General features: G+C 46.3%; 3 protein-coding genes across 7 annotated transcripts; 1 reads left to right on the forward strand and 2 right to left on the reverse strand.

Annotated features, from left to right (window-relative positions):
* Positions 1–2,194: 2,194 nt before the first annotated feature.
* LOC110489068 (transmembrane protein 179) lies at positions 2,195–8,710 on the reverse strand. Of its 4 annotated transcripts, XM_021561627.2 has the most exons (4): positions 8,181–8,710; positions 7,491–7,950; positions 7,310–7,388; positions 2,195–2,572 (listed from the first exon to the last, which is right to left on the reverse strand). In XM_021561627.2, exons 2-4 carry the CDS (start codon positions 7,535–7,537, stop codon positions 2,417–2,419), a joined length of 282 nt encoding a protein of 93 aa, XP_021417302.1. In that variant the 5' UTR covers positions 7,538–7,950; positions 8,181–8,710; the 3' UTR covers positions 2,195–2,416. The 4 variants fall into 4 exon arrangements, 2 of the variants coding, with proteins under 2 accessions (XP_021417302.1, XP_021417301.2); XM_021561626.2 differs by lacking the exon at positions 7,491–7,950 and having other exon boundaries at positions 8,372–8,710; XR_005035962.1 differs by lacking the exon at positions 2,195–2,572 and having other exon boundaries at positions 6,931–7,388; positions 8,231–8,710.
* A 754-nt stretch (positions 8,711–9,464) lies between these two features.
* LOC110489067 (tetratricopeptide repeat protein 9C) lies at positions 9,465–11,596 on the forward strand. 2 transcript variants are annotated; one of them, XM_021561625.2, is made up of 4 exons: positions 9,465–9,608; positions 10,026–10,375; positions 10,529–10,711; positions 10,959–11,596. In XM_021561625.2, exons 2-4 carry the CDS (start codon positions 10,030–10,032, stop codon positions 11,057–11,059), a joined length of 630 nt encoding a protein of 209 aa, XP_021417300.2. In that variant the 5' UTR covers positions 9,465–9,608; positions 10,026–10,029; the 3' UTR covers positions 11,060–11,596. The 2 variants fall into 2 exon arrangements, with proteins under 2 accessions (XP_021417300.2, XP_021417299.2); XM_021561624.2 differs by having other exon boundaries at positions 9,507–9,667.
* A 553-nt stretch (positions 11,597–12,149) lies between these two features.
* Positions 12,150–20,566, reverse strand: si:ch211-168f7.5. The gene is made up of 4 exons (XM_021561623.2): positions 19,911–20,566; positions 16,121–16,349; positions 15,378–15,644; positions 12,150–15,188 (listed from the first exon to the last, which is right to left on the reverse strand). Exons 1-4 carry the CDS (start codon positions 20,169–20,171, stop codon positions 12,667–12,669), a joined length of 3,279 nt encoding a protein of 1,092 aa, XP_021417298.2. The 5' UTR covers positions 20,172–20,566; the 3' UTR covers positions 12,150–12,666.
* Positions 20,567–21,549: the final 983 nt, after the last annotated feature.

Genomic DNA, 21,549 nt, shown 5'->3' on the forward strand with positions numbered 1-21,549 from the left:
GCGTGAATCAGGCCTTCGTGGTCGAATTGCTGCAAAGAGACCACGAATAAAGGACACCAATAAGAACATGAGATGCCAAGAGTGTGCAAAGCTGCCATGAAGGCTAAGGGTGGCTACTTTGAAGAATCTCAAATATAAAATATATTTGTTTAACACTTTTTTGGTTGCTACATGATTCCTTATGTGTTACTTCATAGTTTTGATGTCTCCACTATTATTATATCATGTAGAAAATAGTAAAAAATAAAGAAAAATCCTGGAATGAGTAGGTGTGTCCAAACTTTTGACTGGTACTGTACATATTGAACAAACACTTTTAGGTCGTGTTTTGTTGAAACAGACAACACTGTAAAATAATAACTTAATATTTATCTGTAACTAATTTGGCATGGTCCAGTCATTCAGTAAGCTACCTTGTTATGAAATGAGTTATCACATGAAACCATATATACAACTCTAGGATGAGATGGTAGTTGGTACTAGTTAAACATTTGATTTAAAAAATGCCATAACACTGCTTAATTTATTCTTCCTTGTTTGGTTACAGTCAGTTAATCCCTTTTGATTGAAAAAACAATTTACCAAGTAGCATAATGTGAGGTTGGAGGTTGAACCTTGTTAAATAAGAGACAAATGTGTTACATATGTGGTGAATGGTGGTGGTGATTAAATCAAATCAAATTTATTTATATAGCCCTTCGTACATCAGCTGTGCTGTACAGAAAGTGCTGTACAGAAACCCAGCCTAAAACCCCAAACAGCAAGCAAGGTCTTGAAGCACGTTGGCTAGGAAAAACTCCCTAGAAAGGCCAAAACCTAGGAAGGAACCTAGAGAGGAACCAGGCTATGAGGGGTGGCCAGTCCTCTTCTGGCTGTGCCGGGTGGAGATTATAACAGAACATGGTCAAGATGTTAAAATGTTCATAAATGACCAGCATGGTCAAATAACAGGTCTGGGACAGGTAGCACGTCCGGTGAACAGGTCAGGATTCCATAGCCGCAGGCAGAACAGTTGAAACTGGAGCAGCAGCAAGGCCAGGTGGACTGGGGACAGCAAGGAGTCATCATGCCAGGTAGTCCTGAGGCATGGTCCTGGGGCTCAGGTCCTCAGAGAGATGGAAAGAAAGAGAGAAAGAGAGAATTAGAGAGAGCATACTTAAATTCACACAGGACACCGGATAAGACAGGAGAAGTACTCCAGATATAACACTCCTGGGCCAGACTACACTCAATCATATGACCCACTGAAGAGATGAGTCTTCAGTAAAGACTTAAAGGTTGAGACCGAGTTTGCGTCTCTCACATGGGTAGGCAGACCGTTCCATAAAAATTGAGCTCTATAGGAGAAAGCCCTGCCTCCAGCTGTTTGCTTAGAAATTCTAGGGACAATAATGAGGCCTGCGTCTTGTGACCATAGCGTACGTGTAGGTATGTACGGCAGGACCAAATCAGAGAGATAGGTAGGAGCAAGCCCATGTAATGCTTTGTAGGTTAGCAGTAAGACCTTGAAATCAGCCCTTGCCTTGACAGGAAGCCAGTGTAGGGAGGCTAGCACTGGAATAATATGATAACATTTTTGGGTTCTAGTCAGGATTCTAGCAGCTGTATTTAGCACTAACTGAAGTTTATTTAGTGCTTCATCCAGGTAGCCGGAAAGTAGAGCATTCCAGTAGACTAACCTAGAAGTAACAAAAGCATTGATTAATTTTTCTGCATCATTTTTGGACAGAAAGTTTCTGATTTTTGCAATGTTACGTAGATGGAAAAAAGCTGTCCTTGAAACAGTCTTCATATGTTCGTCAAAAGAGAGATCAGGGTCCAGAGTAACGCCGAGGTCCTTCACAGTTTTATTTGAGACGACTGTACAACCATTAAGATTACTTGTCAGATTCGACAGAAGATCTCTTTGTTTCTTGGGATGTAGAACAAGCATCTCTGTCTTGTCCGGGTTTAAAAGTAGAACGTTTGCAGCCATCCACTTCCTTATGTCTGAAACACAGGCTTCTAGCGAGGGCAATTTTGGGGCTTCACCATGTTTCATTGAAATGTACAGTTGTGTGTCATCCGCATAGCAGTGAAAGTTTACAAATCACATCCCCAAGAGGTAAAACGGCACCTTGAGGAACACCGACATTTACAGTTGATTTGTCAGAGGACAAACCATTCACAGAGACAAACTGATATCTTTCCGACATATAAGATCTAAACCAGGCCAGAACTTGTCCGTGTAGACCAATTTGGGTTTCCAATCTCTCCAAAAGAATGTGGTAATCGATGGTATCAAAAGCAGCACTAAACTTGATGAGGTTTAGCAGAAGAAAGGTGATTAGGGTTAGGGTAAAATAAAACCACTGGGTGTTGGTGGGATAGCTGCATGGGGTTTCATTGGGGTTAAGGCCAGCGTTAGATAAAGATGCTAATAGCTCTGGTTGATGGTGGGTGTGGGGGTTAGGGGCTCCTTCTCCCTGGGGAGGCAGGGCCCATTGATGTGGTGGCTGTGGGAGTGGTAGAGATGTATGAAGAACAGGATGGAGTGAGTCAACCACAGTTCTGTCACATTCCACAGAGCGACCTGGAGAGAAAGATAAACATTATTATAACTATATATGATTAGTATTATTAGAGAGAGAGAGAGAGAGAGAGAGAGAGAGAGAGAGAGAGAGAGAGAGAGAGAGAGAGAGAGAGAGGAAGGGGTAGGGGGAAATAGAGAGAGGAGAGAGAGTACAGAGGGAGAGAGAGAATACTTGACATTGAGGAAATTTAAACAACTTCTGTCAACGTGTACAGGTCTGGGACAGTAATGGTGCAGGGCATCCTCATGCAGTTCCAGCAGGACTTTTATGGGATCAAAGAGAGAGCAGAGCAGGAAAATCTGTCTCTCTATGTGACGACTCCCCCATTCTGAGTGAGTCTGATCACACATCTCCAAATTGTCCTGCAGACGAGGATAGTCCCCATCCCCCCCAGCACTGAATACACCCAGGTCCCACAACTGCACTGCTCCTCCATCATTGAGAGGGATAAATTCACAGAGCTGGAGAGAGACATGGTGGAGCTCAGAGAGCTAGTCCACACAGTCCAGACAGAACCGACCCACAAAACAGACCAGCACAACAACACCCCCCCAACGACAAGACCAGGAGGGCTGAAGGTGGAGACATGGCACAGCTAACAGCACTGAAAGAGGAGGTGAGAAAGCTGAAGTGTGACAGAGAGCAGGACACTCCCCCAGAGAAGCCAGCAGAACAGCCAACCTCAGACCCGGACCACAACCTCAACACTAAACAGGGACAGACAACACAGGACGCACCAACCCAACAGACCCCACCCCCTCCTAACAGCCCCCCTGTCAGCTCCCCTGATAGCTCTCCTGACAAACCCCACACGTCCACTGAGGACAAACAAAAGACAGAAATTAGTGCTCCTCATTGACTCAAAAGGCAAACATATTCAAGAGAATAAACTTTTTCCCAAATTCAAAGTGGCTAAACTCATGTGCCCAAACACTAGGCACGCCCTGGAGCTGTTGTCAGAGGACAGACTAGAGTCCCCCAGCCACATTATAATTCACACGGGCACAAACAACCTGAGGGCCCAGCAGGACAGTGTGAAAAAAAAGTATTCTACATTCCCCAACACACAAGTCGTTTTCTCCACCCTGCTACCACCCCCAGGTGGTAAGGGTAGGCAACAAATCGTCTGTCACACCTGATCCTCAACACTGGGGCCCCTCAGGGGTGTGTACTTAGTCCCCTCCTGTACTCCCTGTTCATCCACGACTGCGTAGTCAAACGTCACTCCAACAACATCACTAAGTTTGCTGACAACACAACAGTGGTAGGCCTGATCACCGACAACGATGAGACAGCCTATAGGGAGGAGGTCAGAGAACTGGCAGTGTGGTGCCAGGACAACAACCTCTCCCTCTATGTGAGCAAGACAAAGGAGCTGATCGTGGACTATAGGAAAAGGTGGGACGAACATTAAGATCAACGGGGCTGTAGTGAAGCGGGTCGAGAGTTTCAAGTTCCTTGGTGTCCAAATCACCAACGATCTATCATGGTCCAAACACACCAAGACAGTCGTGAAGAAGGCACTACAAAACCTTTTCCCCCTCAGGAGACTGAACAGATTTGGCATGGGTCCCCAGATCCTCAAAAGGTTATACAGATGCACCATCGGGAGCATCCTGACTGGTTGCATCACCGCCTGGTATGACAACTGCTCGGCATCTGACGTAAGGCGCTACAGAGGGTAGTGCGTACGGCCCAGTACATCACTGGGGCCAGGCTTCCTGCCATCCAGGACCTATATAATAGGCGTGTCAGAGGAAAGCCCATAAAATTGTCAGAGACTCCAGTCCCCCAAGTCATAGACTGTTTTCTCTGCTACCGCAGCTCCAGGTCTATAACCAAAAGGCTCCTTAACAGTTTCTACCCCCCCAAGCCATAAGACTGCTGAACAATTAATCAAATGGCCACCGGACTATTACATTGACCCCCTCTATTTGTTTTGTACACTGCTGCTACTCGCTGTTTATTATCTATGCATGGTCACTTCACCTACATGTACAAACTACCTCTAACCTGTACCCCTGCACACTGACTCAGTATCGGTACCCCCTGTATATAGCCTCGTTATTGTCATGTTATTAGGTTACTTTTTATTATTTTTTACTTTAGTTTATTTGGCAAATATTTTCTTAACTCTTCTTGAACTGCACTGTTGGTTAAGGGCTTGTAAGTAAGCATTTCACGGTAAGGTCTACACTTGTTGCGCAGGTGACAAATAAAGTTTGATTTGATTTGAAAATACATTCACCTTGCCACTATACAGCGGGTGAGTGCAAGCATTTCCTGGGACTGTGCCTCAAAACCTAATGTCTACCTGGCCCACCACTCCACCCTGGACTTGAACAGCCTCCCAACTTTTGTCAGGACCCTAAAGGACGTCACCCTCAACCACAGCCCCAGCACCTCACACAGGAGCAACAGACACCCCGTCCAGACCAGCGAGACACCCTCCCAGACCTGCAAGACCCCCTCCCGAAGGACCTACACCGAGAGACCCCTCACCAAGAAGACCTGCACCCAGACCATAGCTTCACCAACCACACCCCGACCAGCTGAGACCAACCCAAACAAACCCCGGTCACACCCTATATAGGCCCTCCCAGATCAGACCCATGCCCCTTCTGCCCCCCATGTCCCTCGTCCCTGCAGCAAGGACCTCAGCATGACAGCTACACATATGCCCAGGCTGTGAGCATAGCAACAGGCCCAATCCCCACTAATGCACCCCCCCAAGCTCCATCCTGTGACCTAAGAGTTATGTATCAGATGCTCAACATGCTCTGCTCACACCTACTATGATGGTCCCGGCCTAAACCACACAAAAAAACACTAGACACTATGGAACACAAAGCTCTTACCATCTCATCCTGGAATATACAAGGTCTTAGGTCATCTGCCTTTGGCCTAAAGAGCAGGAACACAGACTTCATCAAAGAAATTGGAAATACAGATATTGTCATCCTACAAGAAACATGGTATAGAGGAGAAAGACCCACTGGTTGCCCTCTACAGAGAGCTAGTAGTCCCATCCACCAAACTACCAGGTGTGAAACGGTGAAGAGACTCAGGGGGTATGCTAATTTGGTATAGAGCAGACCTAGCCCACTCTATTAAATTTGTCAAAACAGGAACATTTTACATCTGGCTAGAAATTAATAAGGAAATGATCTCAACAGAGAAAAAGTTCCTCATGCGTGCTACTTACAGTATATCCCCTCAATAGAATCCCCATACTTTAACAATGACAGCTTCTCCATCCTAGAGGGAGAGATCAACAATTTCCAGGCCCAGGGACATGTATTAGTCTGTGGCGATCTAAATGTCAGAACTGGACAAGAACCTGACACCCTCAGCACACAGGGGAACAAACACCTACCTGGAGGTGACAACATTCCCTCCCCCATATGCCCCCCTAGACACAACTATGACAAAACAACCAACAAAAATGGGTTACAACTCCTGCCGCTCTGTCACACGCTGGGTCTGTACATAGTCAATGGCTTCAAGTTGACTGCTATGGTAGGTACACCTATAGTTCATCCATTGACAGTAGTACTGTAGATTACATTATCACCTCAACCCAGAGTCTCTCAGAGCGTTCACAGTCAGCCCACTAACACCCCTATCAGATCACAGCAAAATCACAGTCTTCCTGAACAGAGCAATACTCAATCATGAGACATCAATGCTAAAGGAACTACATAATATTAAGAAATGCTATAGATGCAAGGAAAGTAGTGTAGAAATCACCCGAAAAAGAATTAGGCAACAACAAATTCATCCTTTTTAGACAACTTTTTATTTTTATTTTTATTTTTAAGGCCTGAGGCCTTTTGAGTTTTGGTAGGCCGTCATTGTAAATAAGAATTTGTTCTTAACGGACTTTCCCAGTTAAATTAAGGTTAAATAAATACTTTGTTTATCCATTTCACTTGCTTTGGCAATGTAAACATGTGTTTCCCATGCCAATAAAGCCCCTTGAATTGAATTGAATTGAGAGAGGGAGGGAGGGGGGTAGAGAGAAATAGAGAGAGAGGAGAGAGAGCACCGAGTGGGAGAGAGAGAGTGAAACTGAATCACAAGAACACTCTGACTCACTCATGTTTAGCAGTGGTGTAAAGTATTTCAGTAAAAATGCTTTAAAGTACTATTTAAGTAGTTTTTTGGGGGTATCTGTACTTAACTATTTATATTTTTGACAACTTTTATTTTTACTTCACTACATTCATAAAGAAAACAATGTACTTTTTACTCCATACATTTTCCCTGACAGCAAAAGTACTCGTTACATTTTCAATGATTAGCAGGACAGGAAAATGGTCTAATTCACACATTTATCAAGAGAACATCCCTGATCCTCCCTACTGCCTCTGATCTAGTGGACTCACTAAACACAAATGCTTTGTTTGTAAATGAGTGTGCCCCTGGCTATCAGTCAATTAAAAATACAAGAAAATGGTGATGTCTGGATTGCTTAATAAAGGAATTACTTTTACTTTCAATTACATTTACTTTTGATACTTTAGTATATTTAAAACCGAATAGTTTTAGACTTTTACTGACTTTCACATTCACTTTTACTTGAGTCATTTTCTATTAAGGTATCTTTACTTTTACTCAAATATGACAATTGGATAGTTTTTCCACCGCTGATGTCAAGGCAATGCAGAAGATGTATATTTTGAGTGGGGAAAGTCCACTGGCATGAGATGGGCCAGCTATGGCAGACTACATACCTCTGCCAGGGGGAGCTCAGTGTAAAAGGACGACGTCTCTACATCCAGGTACATGGGGACGGACTGGGATTCTGCACAGCTGCACAAAAACAGAGAGACAGGAAACTGTCAATACTAAACAACGCTACAGCCACACCCCTGCAGCTTGACTCTCACACTCACTACAATGTATGCAACACACCGGTCAATACACAGTACTAGGGCCCAGAGTTTTCCCTGGTGGTCCATTCATGCTACTAGGGCCCAGAGTTTTCCCTTGATGGTCCATGCACAGTACTAGGGCCCAGAGTTTTTCATTGATGGTCCTTGCACAGTAGTAGGGCCAGAGTTTTTCCTGATGACCGATGCACAGTACTTGGGACCAGAGTTTTTCCTGATGGTCCATGCACAGTACTAGGGCCCAGAGTTTTTCTTGATGGTCGATGCACAGTACTAGGGACCAGAGTTTTTCCTGACCAAATGACATGACAATACCCTAAAGTATTTCCTGTTGATATGTAGGCCTCAGTGTATAAACATGACCTGTAGGTTCTAGTGTTGTCATCAGTGACAGTGTTGCACCAGGAGGCCAGCCTAAGGGAGAGGGTGACAATGACCCCTCCAGATACAGGCTCAGGGTCAGGAAGGCAGAGAACAAGGTGCTGGAAAAGGAATACAATAATAGCATAGGTGACAGTGAACAAGTGGAAACATTGTCATTTGACATAAACTGTTATAACTATGTAATAGTAGTTAGCCCATAACACATAGAATGCATTGCACCATTCTATATTTCATAATGGTCATGATTATTATTATCTGGTTGTTTATGTAATTTATGTTTGATTTGTATAATTGCTTTTTGAAATAATAATAAATATAATACGCCTACTTTATGTGCTATTGATGAACTATTTCAAAGCCCATGTAAAGTGCATTCACTTGTCATGCCGTCCCTGGAGATAGATGATGCTTCGCCAGCCCTGAACTGCGCCGTACATCACCGTGAAAACCCGACAAAAGTAGCGAACTGGCTAGCAGCCGGTGGGCCCCATTGTTGTACCACCAAGTGTGAAATCTCACCCGGTTCCCAAGTAACTTCGGTTCAATTCTCCGTCCTCCATGAACCCGTGGTGAAATGCGCACAAACTGAGCCGTTGAGCGCAAGCGGGACAACCACCATCAACCCGAACAGGACTGACAGGGTGTGTGGGTTGCGCAGTGAGCCACCAACAGTCCCCGATCAAGTTCCATAGTCCAAAAGATCGATCAGAACTAACTAAATACAGGATCTTCAGGCAGTGCCTACCCGTTTATTCGGTGTTATCTGGAATTATTAAACCACCATCTGTCAAACTTCCAAAATAAATCAGCGGATATTTAAAGCACAGCCTGCATGATGGCTGGCAATCCGTTATACAATTCTCCCCTAACAAATGTGCCAGTGACGCACTAGCAATCAACACATACCGGAGCACTGGCCAACTGGCCTATTTATTGGTGCTTTCGAGACAACTGGGAACTTGAAAAAAACGAGGTCAAATCATCTTCAGGTCGGAAAGTCGGAGCTCTAGAAAGATGCCCGAGTTTCTAACTTGGTATTCCGAGTTGGATGATCGGTCCAAAGGATTGTTTTTTAAGTCGGAGATGCCCGAGTTCCCAATTCACAGTTCCCAGTTGTTTTGAAGGGGGCATAAAATATGCTGTGAAATGCTGTCAAAACTGTCATTGAGTGATACTTTTTATTCAGTCATTATCCAGGTAGCCTTGCTTGCTTGGGGGGCAGGTAACCTAGCGGTTGGGCCAGTCACTTGCTCCATGCATTGACCTTTTGAGAAAAACTTTTTTTGTTTATTATGCAGTATAAGATGCATGGGATAGAATGTAGGGCGGGGTCGACTCCCCTAACAATGGAAAAGGCATTGCAAATTGCAAGAGGCTCATCTGCACTTTTTCCTTGGAACTATTGAAGGCTGTCCTATGAATAAGAAATACTGCAGCCTATGATATCCACAATGTATGAACTATTGCATTTGTTCCAAACACACCTCTACAACCTTCGAACGCTCTTCATCAATTCACCAAAGTGATAAACATAGACAACACTATTTTTTTTTTCAGTATTGATTAATTTTGTTTCATTGATGAATGCGTCACAGAGTTATGTCCATGTTGCTAAGGCATGTAGCGCTAAACTAAAAATAAGTTCCGTTGCAGTGAAATGGGTTGGGTTCCTCTCACCACAGAAGAAGAAAAAGCAGGAAGTGCCTGCCTCTACCAATGCTGTGGTTGTTTGCATGTTCATTATTTACTAGCTACAGTAAGTAGGTGGGCAAGTTCAAGTATTTGTATTTTGTGCAAAGATCAATAGACTGTAAGGTAAGCCGCCATTACACTTTTATTTATAACGGTTAACATATGGCCATGTCAATTGCAGTTACTTTGCATTTTGTTCACGCAAGAGCTAGCACCAGTAAAACCCATTTTCTTGCTTGCACACACATGACCTAGTAGGACACCCAGGTAACAGTTAGTGAATGAGTTGAAATGACTAGCTAGTTCTTCTTTTAAAAGCAATCGTGATTTCGGGTTTAGAGCATCTTCATTTCTTTAATCATATCTAGTTTTGTCTTAACATTTAGTGTTGGTGTGGACCACCCATGTAATAAAATGTGTTCAGTCATCTAATATCATGTCTTCTCATGTACTTATTATCCCATCACTACCGGCCATCAAGTTCCATGGCAAGTCCAGAGACACCAGGAGATGAGTGTAGGGAGCTGAGGTCTGGGGCTGCAGGGGTAAGCTGTTCAGGAACGCCTACCAAGCTTGGCCCCTCAGGTGCCAACGTAGACTCCCAGCTACAAGATGCCGTCCACTTAAAAACAGAGGGGAACAAATTCTACAAAGAGAAACACCTTCGGTCTGCAATTGGACGTTACCACCGTTCGTTGCTCATTCTGCGTAGTTTAGACTCTGATGTCACTGCGGCAGTGAAGGGATTTGGTCCTGAGGCTCCTGTACTCATCGCAGGACAGGAAGAACTACTTAGGAACACACAGATTGACTGCTACAACAATTTAGCAGGTATTACAGGCCTTGACATGTTTCATGCAGTAGATGAGTTGTTTCAAATGATCCACTTAAAGGAGGATAATACGAAGCACAATGCACAATCCGCCTCTTTCTGGACTTACCTTTATCTTCTCTTTTCTGTCACTTGGTCTCCCCCTCTCTCAGCCTGTCTGCTGCAGAGGGAGTGTGTCGACTACACGCGTGTCCAGGAGTACAGCTTGCGGGTGTTGCAGTTGCGGCCAGATGACATCAAGGCCCTGTACAGAGCAGGACTGGCCACTCTGGAGCTGGGAGACGCACAGAGCGCCAAGCAATACCTCACTCAGGCCAGCAAAGGACAACCCAATGGTAGCTCAGCTTTTTGGTTACTATCTTCCTGTTTAGGGGCTGCTGTCCCTACCACAGCCTTTCAGTAAAACAAAACAGATTATTTATGATTTGTGAGGGCGTGTTATAAGCCTAGGCATGCGGTACAATTCCTCAACAGAATGAAGTAGAACACAATATATTGTATTATTGTCTCTATGCTATTCCCATTCCCCTAATGTTGATTGAAATTGAAATCACTGTATTTGTGACTGTCTCTCTTTGACAGACACTAATGTGAGGAGGCACCTGCAGCGAGCAGAGGAGAGGCGGAACACGGAGTACCAGAAGGAGAAGGCTCTGTACCGGGGCATGTTCTCCTCCAGTTAGAGAGCCGGGGAGGGGGCCAGCGGAGGAGTCACCCAGAATTAAGTTCCCATCAGGAGGGATGTTCTGTTGTTCTGACCCTGAGGATTGAGAAGAGAAGAAAAGAGGAACCAAGCCTGGACTGGACACCTGAGAAGAGTTACAGCATGTTTCAGGGAATCGGCCTGAGTAAGGTGCTGCGCAGGTTTGCTAATATGGATCACATAATGACTAGTTATTTATGAGGCAAGATTATTCATTTTTTATAGATCATTGATTCTGTGCAGAGCCTTGATCAGGCTGATCCTATTGAAGATCCTGTTATGCTATAGAGAATATTTGTGCCTGATGACCAACAAGGAGATGGAGCTAAATTGTTGGAGGTTCAGCATAAGGGTTGAAGGTCAAAGCGAGGGTGCTAAAGAGAGACTTTGTGCACTGTTCAAACTCAGTCCTGTTATGACTTCTGAAAGTGGTTGTTTCTGGTCACATAATCAGTAATGTTCCTTTTTGTGTACAAAATGTTTTGATTAAACTTAATAAATATTTTTTTTAATTACAGCCTTTACTACAGCAATATACCAAATATTAGGAACACCTTCCTAATATTGAGTTTTTCCCTCAGAACAGCCTCAATTCATTGCGGCATGGACTCTACAAGGTGTCAAGCATTCCACAGGGGTGCGGGCCCATGTTGACTCCAATGCTTCCCACAGTTGTTAAATTGGCTGGATGTCCTTTGCGTGGTGGACCATTTTTGATAGACACGGGAAACTTGAGCGTGAAAAACCCAGCAGCGTTGCAGCTCTTGACACAAACCGGTGCGCCTGGCACTTACAACCATACCCTGTTCATAGGCACTTGTCTTGCCCATTCACCTTCTGAATGGAACTCAAACAATCCATGTCTCAATTGTCTCAAGGCTTAAAAATCCTTATTTAACATGTCTCCTCCCCTTCATCTACACTGATTTGAAGTGGATTTAACAAGTGACATCCATAAGGGATCATAGCTTTCACCTGGTCAGTCTGTGTCATGGAAATAGCAGCTGTTCATAATGTTTTATACCTCAGTGTAGAAGTGGTGGAGATGGATGTATTCACAGAGTCAAAAGTTTAATTAGAAGTTTCCTTTATTAATAATAATCCAAGATACACACATTTGTTTCAAATAACATTTTATTCTTAGTATTACTTTATTGAGATCCATTTCAAAATCCTGAGCACAATATCAATTTATAGCACAATTTGTTTGTTGATTTTGGTCTTTATGGCCAATATGATTGTACTTCGAAGGCAACATACAGTATATAAGGTTTGATTTGATATACACTCAGAGAGGAGAACAAGCTTACGATAGCCATGATAGCGCACAGAGATAAGTCACAGAGTTGCATGCAGAGGGGACCACTCACAGTCACACACTACTGAGAGTCAAGTTCAACAGATTCATAACATTGGCACCGCCTTATCAACCAAAATACAACCGACTGAAATATTGACTGTAACTTAGTGGTTTGGGGTTTTAGGCTGGGTTTCTGTACAGCACTTTGAGATATCAGCTGATGTAAGAAGGGCTATATAAATACATTTGATTTAGTGGCAAAAACACTTTCATTTATTGTGATCATCTCACTTTCTAGACGTCTTGTGTTTCAAACTCAGAGACCTCACTGAGCTAAACACCCTTCTACTCAGGTCCCTCAGTGAGCGCGAGCGTGTGAGGGTTGCCCGAGAAGGAGGGGGGGATGGCGAGAATGATGGGGAGGAGAGAGGAGGAGAGAGGGAAGGACAGCTTCCCTCCAGACTTTGAGAGCGAGAGAGGTGAAAGAGGCTGGCAGTAGAGGACAGGCGCTTGTCTTCTTCCCCTCTTCTTCCCAACGCCAACGGACGAACCCGCTCCATGCTGAGCTCCAGGGAGGAGGTCCACTGTGCCCCCCTCAGACGCTCCTCTTTCTGGGCTCGAGGCTCCAGCACGTCCCCCTGGGACTCACTGCGGAACAGAGCCCGTCTGGACAGCCTCAGGCTGGAGCTACGCTTGTCCCAGCCACCACCACCCTTCCCTTTGCGTTTTGAGGCACTGCTCTCTTTATCTCGCCTCTCTGCCTTGGCATGCTTCTCCTTTTGGTCATCTTTCTCCTTTCTCCTGATCCCCTCTCTCTTCCACCTCTCCTTGTTCTCCTCTTCTTCAGCCTCTTTCCCCCATGAACGTCCTTCGAAGCCCCTCCAGAGTTTGGCTGCCCCCTTCTTTGGCGTCTGGGCCGTGTCGTGACTGCGTTCCTCTCCCCAGTTGCTGCTGTAGCACCTCTGTTTCCTGTGGAAGCTGCTCACTGTCGATGCCCTCACCAACTCCTTGGACGCATGCTTCCCCTGGTAGAGCCCCTCCCCATCCACCCTCTTCCATCCTTCTCCCTCCCCATCTACCCTCCATCTACCCCCTGCACCCCCTGCACCCTGCCGTAGTGACCCCCCTCTGGGCTGGATGCTGCCCCTTTGTGGTGAGCTGCTGTCCCTGACGCGAGGCAGGGAGCACTGGAATGGGTCATCCCGCCGGAACACAGAGAATGGAGTATTGGCAAGGGGGGAGGGCTGGAGAGGGCGGGGTGGGGAGCGTACCCTGGGGCGGTCACGGGACGAGGGGGAAGAGGCGGGGTCAGATGTGGAAGAGGTTTGTTGGCAGTGGAAGGTGTGTGTGTGGTGGTGGGTGACATGATGATGGGTAGGTGGGTGAGTTGAGGTGGACTGGTAAGGGTGATTGGGGCTACTGGAATGTGGACTGGAGGAGTTGGGAGGTGTGAGGCCGGAGTGGGACTGTGGGGAGTGGGTGACACTGAGGGACAGCTGGATCGGCCTCTGGGGGTCAAGGTCAGTCTTGTTACTGGCGTGGAGGTGATGGACGCTGGAATAATCATGATGATGAGACTGGTGGTCATTCTGGGCTGTCTGGTGGGAGGAAGGGGAGGAGCTTTGGGTTTTAAACTCTGACCCCTGACCTCTTCTCTCGGCGTCGCTCTGGAAGCAGTCGACATCCAGCTCTACGCCCTGCTCCATCAGGCCCACCACCACAGCCCGGGGCAGGCCAGAGAGACGGGAGATCTCCCCCACCATCGCCGAGTCCTCGCTGAGCTTACTAGGGCTGGCGTCCGGGGCATTGACGCTGGGTTGACTCCTTGTCACTATCCCTGGTGAAGAATCCAGTCCACTCCAGTCCAGCGAGCGGGAGAACCCTAGCCCTGATCCAGCCCCTGACCCGGTGACCTCCAGAGAGCTCCGGTGATTGAGGTTGGAGGGACATGTTGAGATGCGTGGCCGAGACCTCAGGGCAGGGGTGGGAGTGGCGGCGGTGGAGATGGAGGTGGAAGGAGAGGGGGAGGCAGTGGGGATAGCATGGTCACTCCTTAATACACCACTAGTGCTAATACCTTCCTTGGAGTTTGAGTCTAAACCCAGGTTTTTGTTCAGATTGGGGCTGAGGTTGAGACTGAGGTTGAGGTGGAGGTTGATTTTGAGGTCCTCTCCTGTCACGGAGGGCAGGTGGCCCAGGTTGATGGAGTTCCTACTGGCCTTCTTACCGATATTGCTGAGGCTGACCCGCGCAGAGTTACCCAGAAAAGACTTGCAGGGTGTCACACTGCCCCCTGTCAGGTTGGAGGGGGTACTGCGGCTCTCGAAGGCCAACAGCGACTGAGTGGAGCCGTGGCCAGGGGTTCTGGGCCCCCTGTGGCAACCTGGCCCAGGGGTGGCAGTAGGGGGGGTGTCAGAGGGGGAAACCCGGCTGCGGTACTGACGAGCCAGCCTGGTGATGTACTGCTCCAGCTGGGTGAAGGTGGAGGGGTGAGGAGGCTGGGGGGGCCGGAAGAGGGGGGTGGACTGAGATTCCTCAGCCTGGGCAGAGGAGTCCGGACTCGGGGAGAGGCGAGAGGAGGGTGAGGGGTCCTGACTGGAGGTGAAGAGGGGGCTCTGGAGGGCCACGGCATGGAGGGGGCTGGGGTAATGGTACACCTCCTTGGTCCTCCGGGACACCAGATCGGAACAGAACCTGGGGTCGAGTTGGGGTCGGGGGTCAGCGAGTGGGAGGAGGGAGCCGGGATGGGGGTCACCCAGGCTGGAGCACAGGTCAGACAGGAAGAAGAGACTGTTCATTTCCAGGTCACCTGGGTTCAAAGGACGAGAGTGAAAGTTTATGAATGTCAGTCAGCTTATAAAGAAGCAAAAGCATTTATCTAGGATCATGGTCCCAGGACTCTCTGGAAAACTACTGGTTAAATACAGATGAACTGTACTGAAGTGTAAGTGTGTTTATGTGAGTGCATTTGAATGTCCATATGCGTGTTATATCTGACCCGTAGATACTGGTCTCCTATCACTGATCTCTGTGTTCTCCTCAATGCGCTGAGTTCTTGGCTGCTGCGCGGCCTCCGGCCACTGTATGTCACTGTGGTCTGCAGAGAGGGGCCGTTGTTCCCACAGCCTGAAGGCTCCCCCTGAGGGTGCTCCTGGTCCGGCCCGGACTTGCCCACCTGGTACTGGACCCCCCTGGGCCAGGACTGCCTCACTGGACACAGAGTAGCAGGAGTCTGATAGGGAGCTGCCACTGACCGAATAAAAGCCTACGAGGGTGGGAGAAATAAAGTGAGGGGAAGAGAGATGGGAGAGAGAAAGATAAATAGAAAGAGTGATTTGCAAGAAAGGAGTGAGTAAGTGGTGTTGAAAAGATAACATGAGAGGGTAAATAAAGGAACAGGGACAGAAAAGTTGAAGGTTAATATTTAATACGGCTTTGCAACACGGTATCTCACAAAGTAAACAAAACTTGAGGTGAGAAGTGTTGTTGGGCAAAGCCAGGGCCAGATTACCGAACGAGCACGCAGGGCCCCCCCAGATAGCCTATTACGAACATGGCGGTCGGGGCCCCCCCAGATAGCATATGAACACGTCACAAGCCATTGTTTATTCGGGTGGGGGGGGCCCTGGAGGTAGGTATCCCAGGGCTCCAGATGTGATAGTCCAGCCCTGGCCAAAGCCGTATGAGTGTCACAGACCACCCCCAAAATACCCCCCATGGTAGGATCACACAGTCCAGTACCTGAGCTGGGCCTGGAGTCATAGTCCACCTGGACTGCACCATCAAGGTCCGGGGGGGAGAGCAGGTCAGACGGGGCATCCCAAGAGAGGGTGGACCAGCGTGAGTCATCCCCACCAACCCCTTCACCTCTGGAATGAACCAGCCCATCTCCACCAGAGTTCCCCACACGGTCCTTGTCCAACGTGCTGGTGTGGCATGGCAACACTGTTTCTGAAGGGGGAGAGGGAACCTGAAAAACAGAACAACGGGTGTTCGAGTCACAACATGTCTTTAAAGAGATGATAATTAGAGAGTGGTGTAGAATGGATCTCTAATGTTCTTATTTACCAAACACTGATGTCATCAGCCTTACTGGAAGTTCTGGAACACTCGTGTTTCAAGACTCAGACACAAAAACAGAATATGACGTATTCTTTCTCCTCAATAGCCAATTCATGACTTTCTTCTTACTTAGATGAACGTGATTACTCATGACCTCTGCGGTGATGCCCTAATATTAGCCTGATTGGGTGATAGGGGTGGGGGGGACAACAGGGGGCTTTGTTCACTGCCAGGCCTGATCAATCCTCCGTTACTACGGAGATAAACAGGAGACAATACAGGTGACTCATACTGCCTAACTGAGAAGGGAAGGTATCCCAAATGGCACCCTATTCCCTATGTAGTGCACTATTTTTGACCAGGACCCACAGGGCGATGGAGGGTGATGGTCAAAAGTAGTGCACTACATAGGGAATAGGGTGCCATTTAGGACGCATCCTCACTCAGAGGGGGACTTAAAGGAAGAATAGGGGAAGACAGATGATGTAACAAAGAGCAGAAGGAGAGAGGGATAAGGGGGGGGGTGACAGGGGGGGTGGGTGCAGGGAAAAAAGTTAGACCTTGATCCTGCTTACCAGCCATGTTTAGTTTTCTCTATCTTTCGCTACTTTTTCCACATTTGATGAAGTTAGAAAAGGTATTTTCTAAGGGGAAGTGAGTGGGTGCTTGAGAGTGGGAGAGCTAATGGTGAGTGAAAAGTGGAGTGAAAGAGCAAGTATATGAAAGAGGTAGTGGGGGAGGGGGTTGCCTGTGAGAGGCAGAGAGTGGCATCTTAACCCCCCCAACCCCCAACCCCACTCCATAATAAGTTAAAGCCACCCCCTCCTCACCATAGCTACAGCTGCTCTCTGGTTCCTGCTCTCTGGTTCCTGCTCACTCCACCCACACAACAGACGTAGCAGAAGTATATCTAACTCATCCAGAGCCTGCCTGCCACACACTAAAACACAAATAGCAAATAATACTAAGACTAACACTAGCTTGCGCAAGCACACAAACACACTGATAACCGTCAGGGCCATGTTCACCCCCCACACTCTTCCATGGACATAATGTGAACCATGTTACCCCAGTGTAATGTTACAGTGAGATGGTTATGATCAAATCAGGAGGAGAGAGAGAGAGAGAGGTGGAGGCCCTCAGCGCTAAGAGCTCTGTAATATGATATCCCTCTATGTGAGACAGAGAGACACAGACATTTACCCTAAAGAAACAATATATCTACACAATGCACAGACAAATCACAGCAAATACTCCAATTAGAATGAAGGACTACATAATATGAATGTACATAACATACTTTTGTGACGTACTTTCATTAGGTATCTACAGTATGTAGGGCTTACGAACACTTTACGAATGCTCTATAAAGCCTTTAAGTTGTTATTTTCAGAATGGGGCGCATCATTGTGATAACGCTAAATACTTTGAGATGTCATGTTGGGAAAGGTAAGCTACATTATCAACAGCACCAGCAGGCAAACATTGGTTATTGATAAACATATGCTTATGCATTGCGCACTATGCATTATTGATTAATTCTGTTTACTTTAACTGAAGAAGCAGAGGAGACGTTTCAATCCAAGATAATGCCCTCTGACGTCATGTTTCTCTGTATGGGCTGGAGGTTGATATAGGGCCAGCAATACATGTCATGGTCCAAATGTACATAGAAGAATGCTGGTGAGGGTGATCACAGTGTGGGCTTTGGCAGCAAATCAAGTGTTGATGGGGTGCAACAGTACTGTACTACTATTACCCCACTGTGATAGTTAAAATAGCCAGAGAGAGAGAGAGACTCACCCTCTCTACCATCTTCCATCTCACCTTTCCCCTCTTCCCTCTCTACCATCTTCCATCTCACCTTTTCCCTCTTCCCTCTCTACCATCTTCCATCTCACCTTTCCCCTCTTCCCTCTCTACCATCTTCCATCTCACATTTTCCCTCTTCCCTCTACCATCTTCCATCTCACATTTTCCCTCTTCCCTCTCTACCATCTTCCATCTCACCTTTTCCCTCTTCCCTCTACCATCTTCCATCTCACCTTTTCCCTCTTCCCTCTACCATCTTCCATCTCACCTTTTCCCTCTTCCCTCTCTACCATCTTCCATCTCACCTTTTCCCTCTTCCCTCTCTACCACCTTCCATATCACTTTTTCCCTCTCCCCTCTCTCCTCTCCCTCTCCCCTCTCTTCTCTCTCCTCTCTCCTCTCTCCTCTCCCCTCTCTCCTCTCCCCTCTCTCCTCTCTCCTCTTCCCAGTGGGCAGAATTGGGTCGGTGATAACGTTGGTCACGTTGGAAACAACAACAGCAGAAGCAACTTGTCTCTCAATCTGTTGTTTAATATGCTAATAGGGTCTGCGTTGGCGGATGGAAGGGCAAGTAGAGCTACTCTCTGGTGTTTGTGATGACTAATACCATTTAACATAGCATAGCTGCTGAACGGCACAGGGAATCTATAGAGAATAAATTGGTGCAGTGTTTCTGAGAAGGAAAAAGCAGTAAGTAGAATGTTGTGCTGGTTCCTTACCTCGGGATCATTTGACCATTCTCTAATTGATTAATAAAAAGGGAATGACTTGAGTTGTCCCTATTACTGGAGCTAAGTGACTGTTCACTGAACACTGTAACAACTAACCAGCATGGTAACCTACCCAACATGAGGACAGTGTTCACAGACTCAGGTTAAGCTTCAGACTTCCAACTCCATTATGAGGCAATGTAGGGCTCTGTGGCCTTCTGAATTCTATTCTTAGTATTGTACCAACTAGGCCTAACAGTTGTCCAAATGGTAACAATGAAAGCTGAAGGCCGCATCCATGGTGAGAGTTAAAATGAATAGGGTCTTTATTCAATAGGTCTACTTCAATGTGTGTACCAAGTTGTCTTACTATGGGACTTTCCCAATCAAATGATCTTATCTCACACAAAAAGATCAATGTATTCACATACTACAGTAGCCTATTTACACAGAAGATTTTTGGCCGATACAGAATATAGAACTCTGTAGGCATCTGTCATCTACAGTATGACCTGACCTAGGTGTATGCTTGTATCTACAGGGTGTGTACCAAGTGTACATTCTTTACACAGATACATTCTATGTCACGTCCTTGGGGAAAACTGGGCTGTGAAAAGATGTGGACGTTGACAATCTCATCATATGAGATCCATACAGGGGACAGAACCATAACACCCTTTGTATTCTACATAACCTTGACTGATACAAAACGGAATAAGAAGCTGTGGAGGCGGATGGATTACTGTCAATTCTATTAGACAGGTCAAACGCCATTGTGTAATCAGTAGCTATAGCTCCGTGCTTATGACTCCATCGCTCAATCAAGGCTATTGAAGCGCAGCAGTCTGTTTGATGCAACGGGATACAAATGCCCTACTGGCAGATCTGAATGCATTCATATTTAATAGCAACCAATCTTGTCAAGAGATCTGGGGCTACGCACTGACCTGTTGCCTGCGGGATGTCGCAGAGCCATCAGAGACTGCGCTCTCGAGGTTTTCCTCCTGTTGATCCGTGATGACAGTCACCGTGGTACCGGTGCTACTGGTGTCTTTGAGGTCCAGCGCCGCATCGATCATGTCCAGATGTTGGCCCCGGAGCAAATCCAGCTCAAGGATTCCAGCCAGGGTCGCTTTCAGCCGCTCGCCAATCCGAACCCGCTCCGTGCCAGACCAGAGCGAATTCACACAACTGCGGCGGCCAGGCATTGTAGAGGCTGAATCCGGGGCGCTTTAGACTAGGAGCTCAGTCTCAATGACAATGGGCTACGGTCCAGCTAAAGTCAGTGCAACATATGTTCTCACGATTGACAATATAGCAACATTGTATCCTCCCGCTCAGTTAAACCAATGATTCGTTGGCAAAATAGCCTAGCCTACTTAATTAAATCTAAGCCATATTACATTGAAGCACGTTGACTAAAGAGTCAAATGTATGACACTAAAGAGATGATCAAACCATATTCCATCTTATTCCTCAATTTTGGTTTCGTATTATGATCACCCAATTGTGTCCGACCATTCAGTACTTCATGCAAATGATGTTCACGATAGACCCGACGTAACAATGCTGTAAATAACGTTACATTGGATCAAGAAAAATGTGTCCAGGGGGAGGAGCCGAGGAGGTAACGTACCAAAGCTTGAACGGGATTGGCCAGGGAAGTTTTCGAATAAACGCCTTGAAAATCCCTTGGCCGCCAAACTATTCCAAAACACACAGGAAAATGTTCAAATACACGATGAGTGATGGGCTATAATAACGGTGATAACGTTCACCACGTGCATACCTTAGTCTATAAAAGCATAATAACACAAAGACGCAAAGACTTTCAAAAAGTGTTACAAAGACGCCTCGAATGAAATATGTAGATTGACAAGTTTACTATTATTGTGAGTCTGTAAACGAAATGTTCAAGTCACAGTTGCATCAATCACCTATTTGGGTTGTATGGGACAAGTTCTGCCCCTTTGGATTCGGACAGGTGCACCTCCCCCATCTCCACCCCCTGCTCTGTTATGTCAACCTTCAACCAGCAGAGAGCAGCCTTGTGACAACACCAGGTTCATGCCAAGAACAGTTTGGGTTTTGGCCTAGAGTAGTTTATTTGATCTCTAGATCTATTCTATAATTCATATTTTCTCACTGTAAAACAAACCTGTATTTCAAAGGGGTATTGAGTATTTGAGTATTTCAAAGGGGATTGTTCAAACTCTAATTATGTAAGTGGGGCAACATTCTCCCACCTAGAGAGCAAGATACACAAATCCGTAAAGCCCCGTTTTTCAAAGTGCATATAATGCAAAAGGAGAGGGATAAAGCATAGCATAAAGATAACTAGAGCCCGCCCGATGCATCGATTGACTGATTACTAGCCTTTCACATAAATATTTGTGTCGGTCTTTATTCCACAGATAAAGCGCCTATATTATATACATATAATAAAGAAATACCTCTGCTCTTTTGCGATAATTTTTTTGACATTTTCAATGGTTGCCTTTGAACATCATTCAGCCCTAGATCACAACGTGATTGGTTTGACAGGTGAGTAACTTGCCGTAGCGAGCGTATTTGAATAAGTAAATA

The sequence above is a fragment of the Oncorhynchus mykiss genome, chromosome 14 (genome assembly GCF_013265735.2).
Source record: "Oncorhynchus mykiss isolate Arlee chromosome 14, USDA_OmykA_1.1, whole genome shotgun sequence".
Taxonomy (NCBI): domain Eukaryota; kingdom Metazoa; phylum Chordata; class Actinopteri; order Salmoniformes; family Salmonidae; genus Oncorhynchus; species Oncorhynchus mykiss.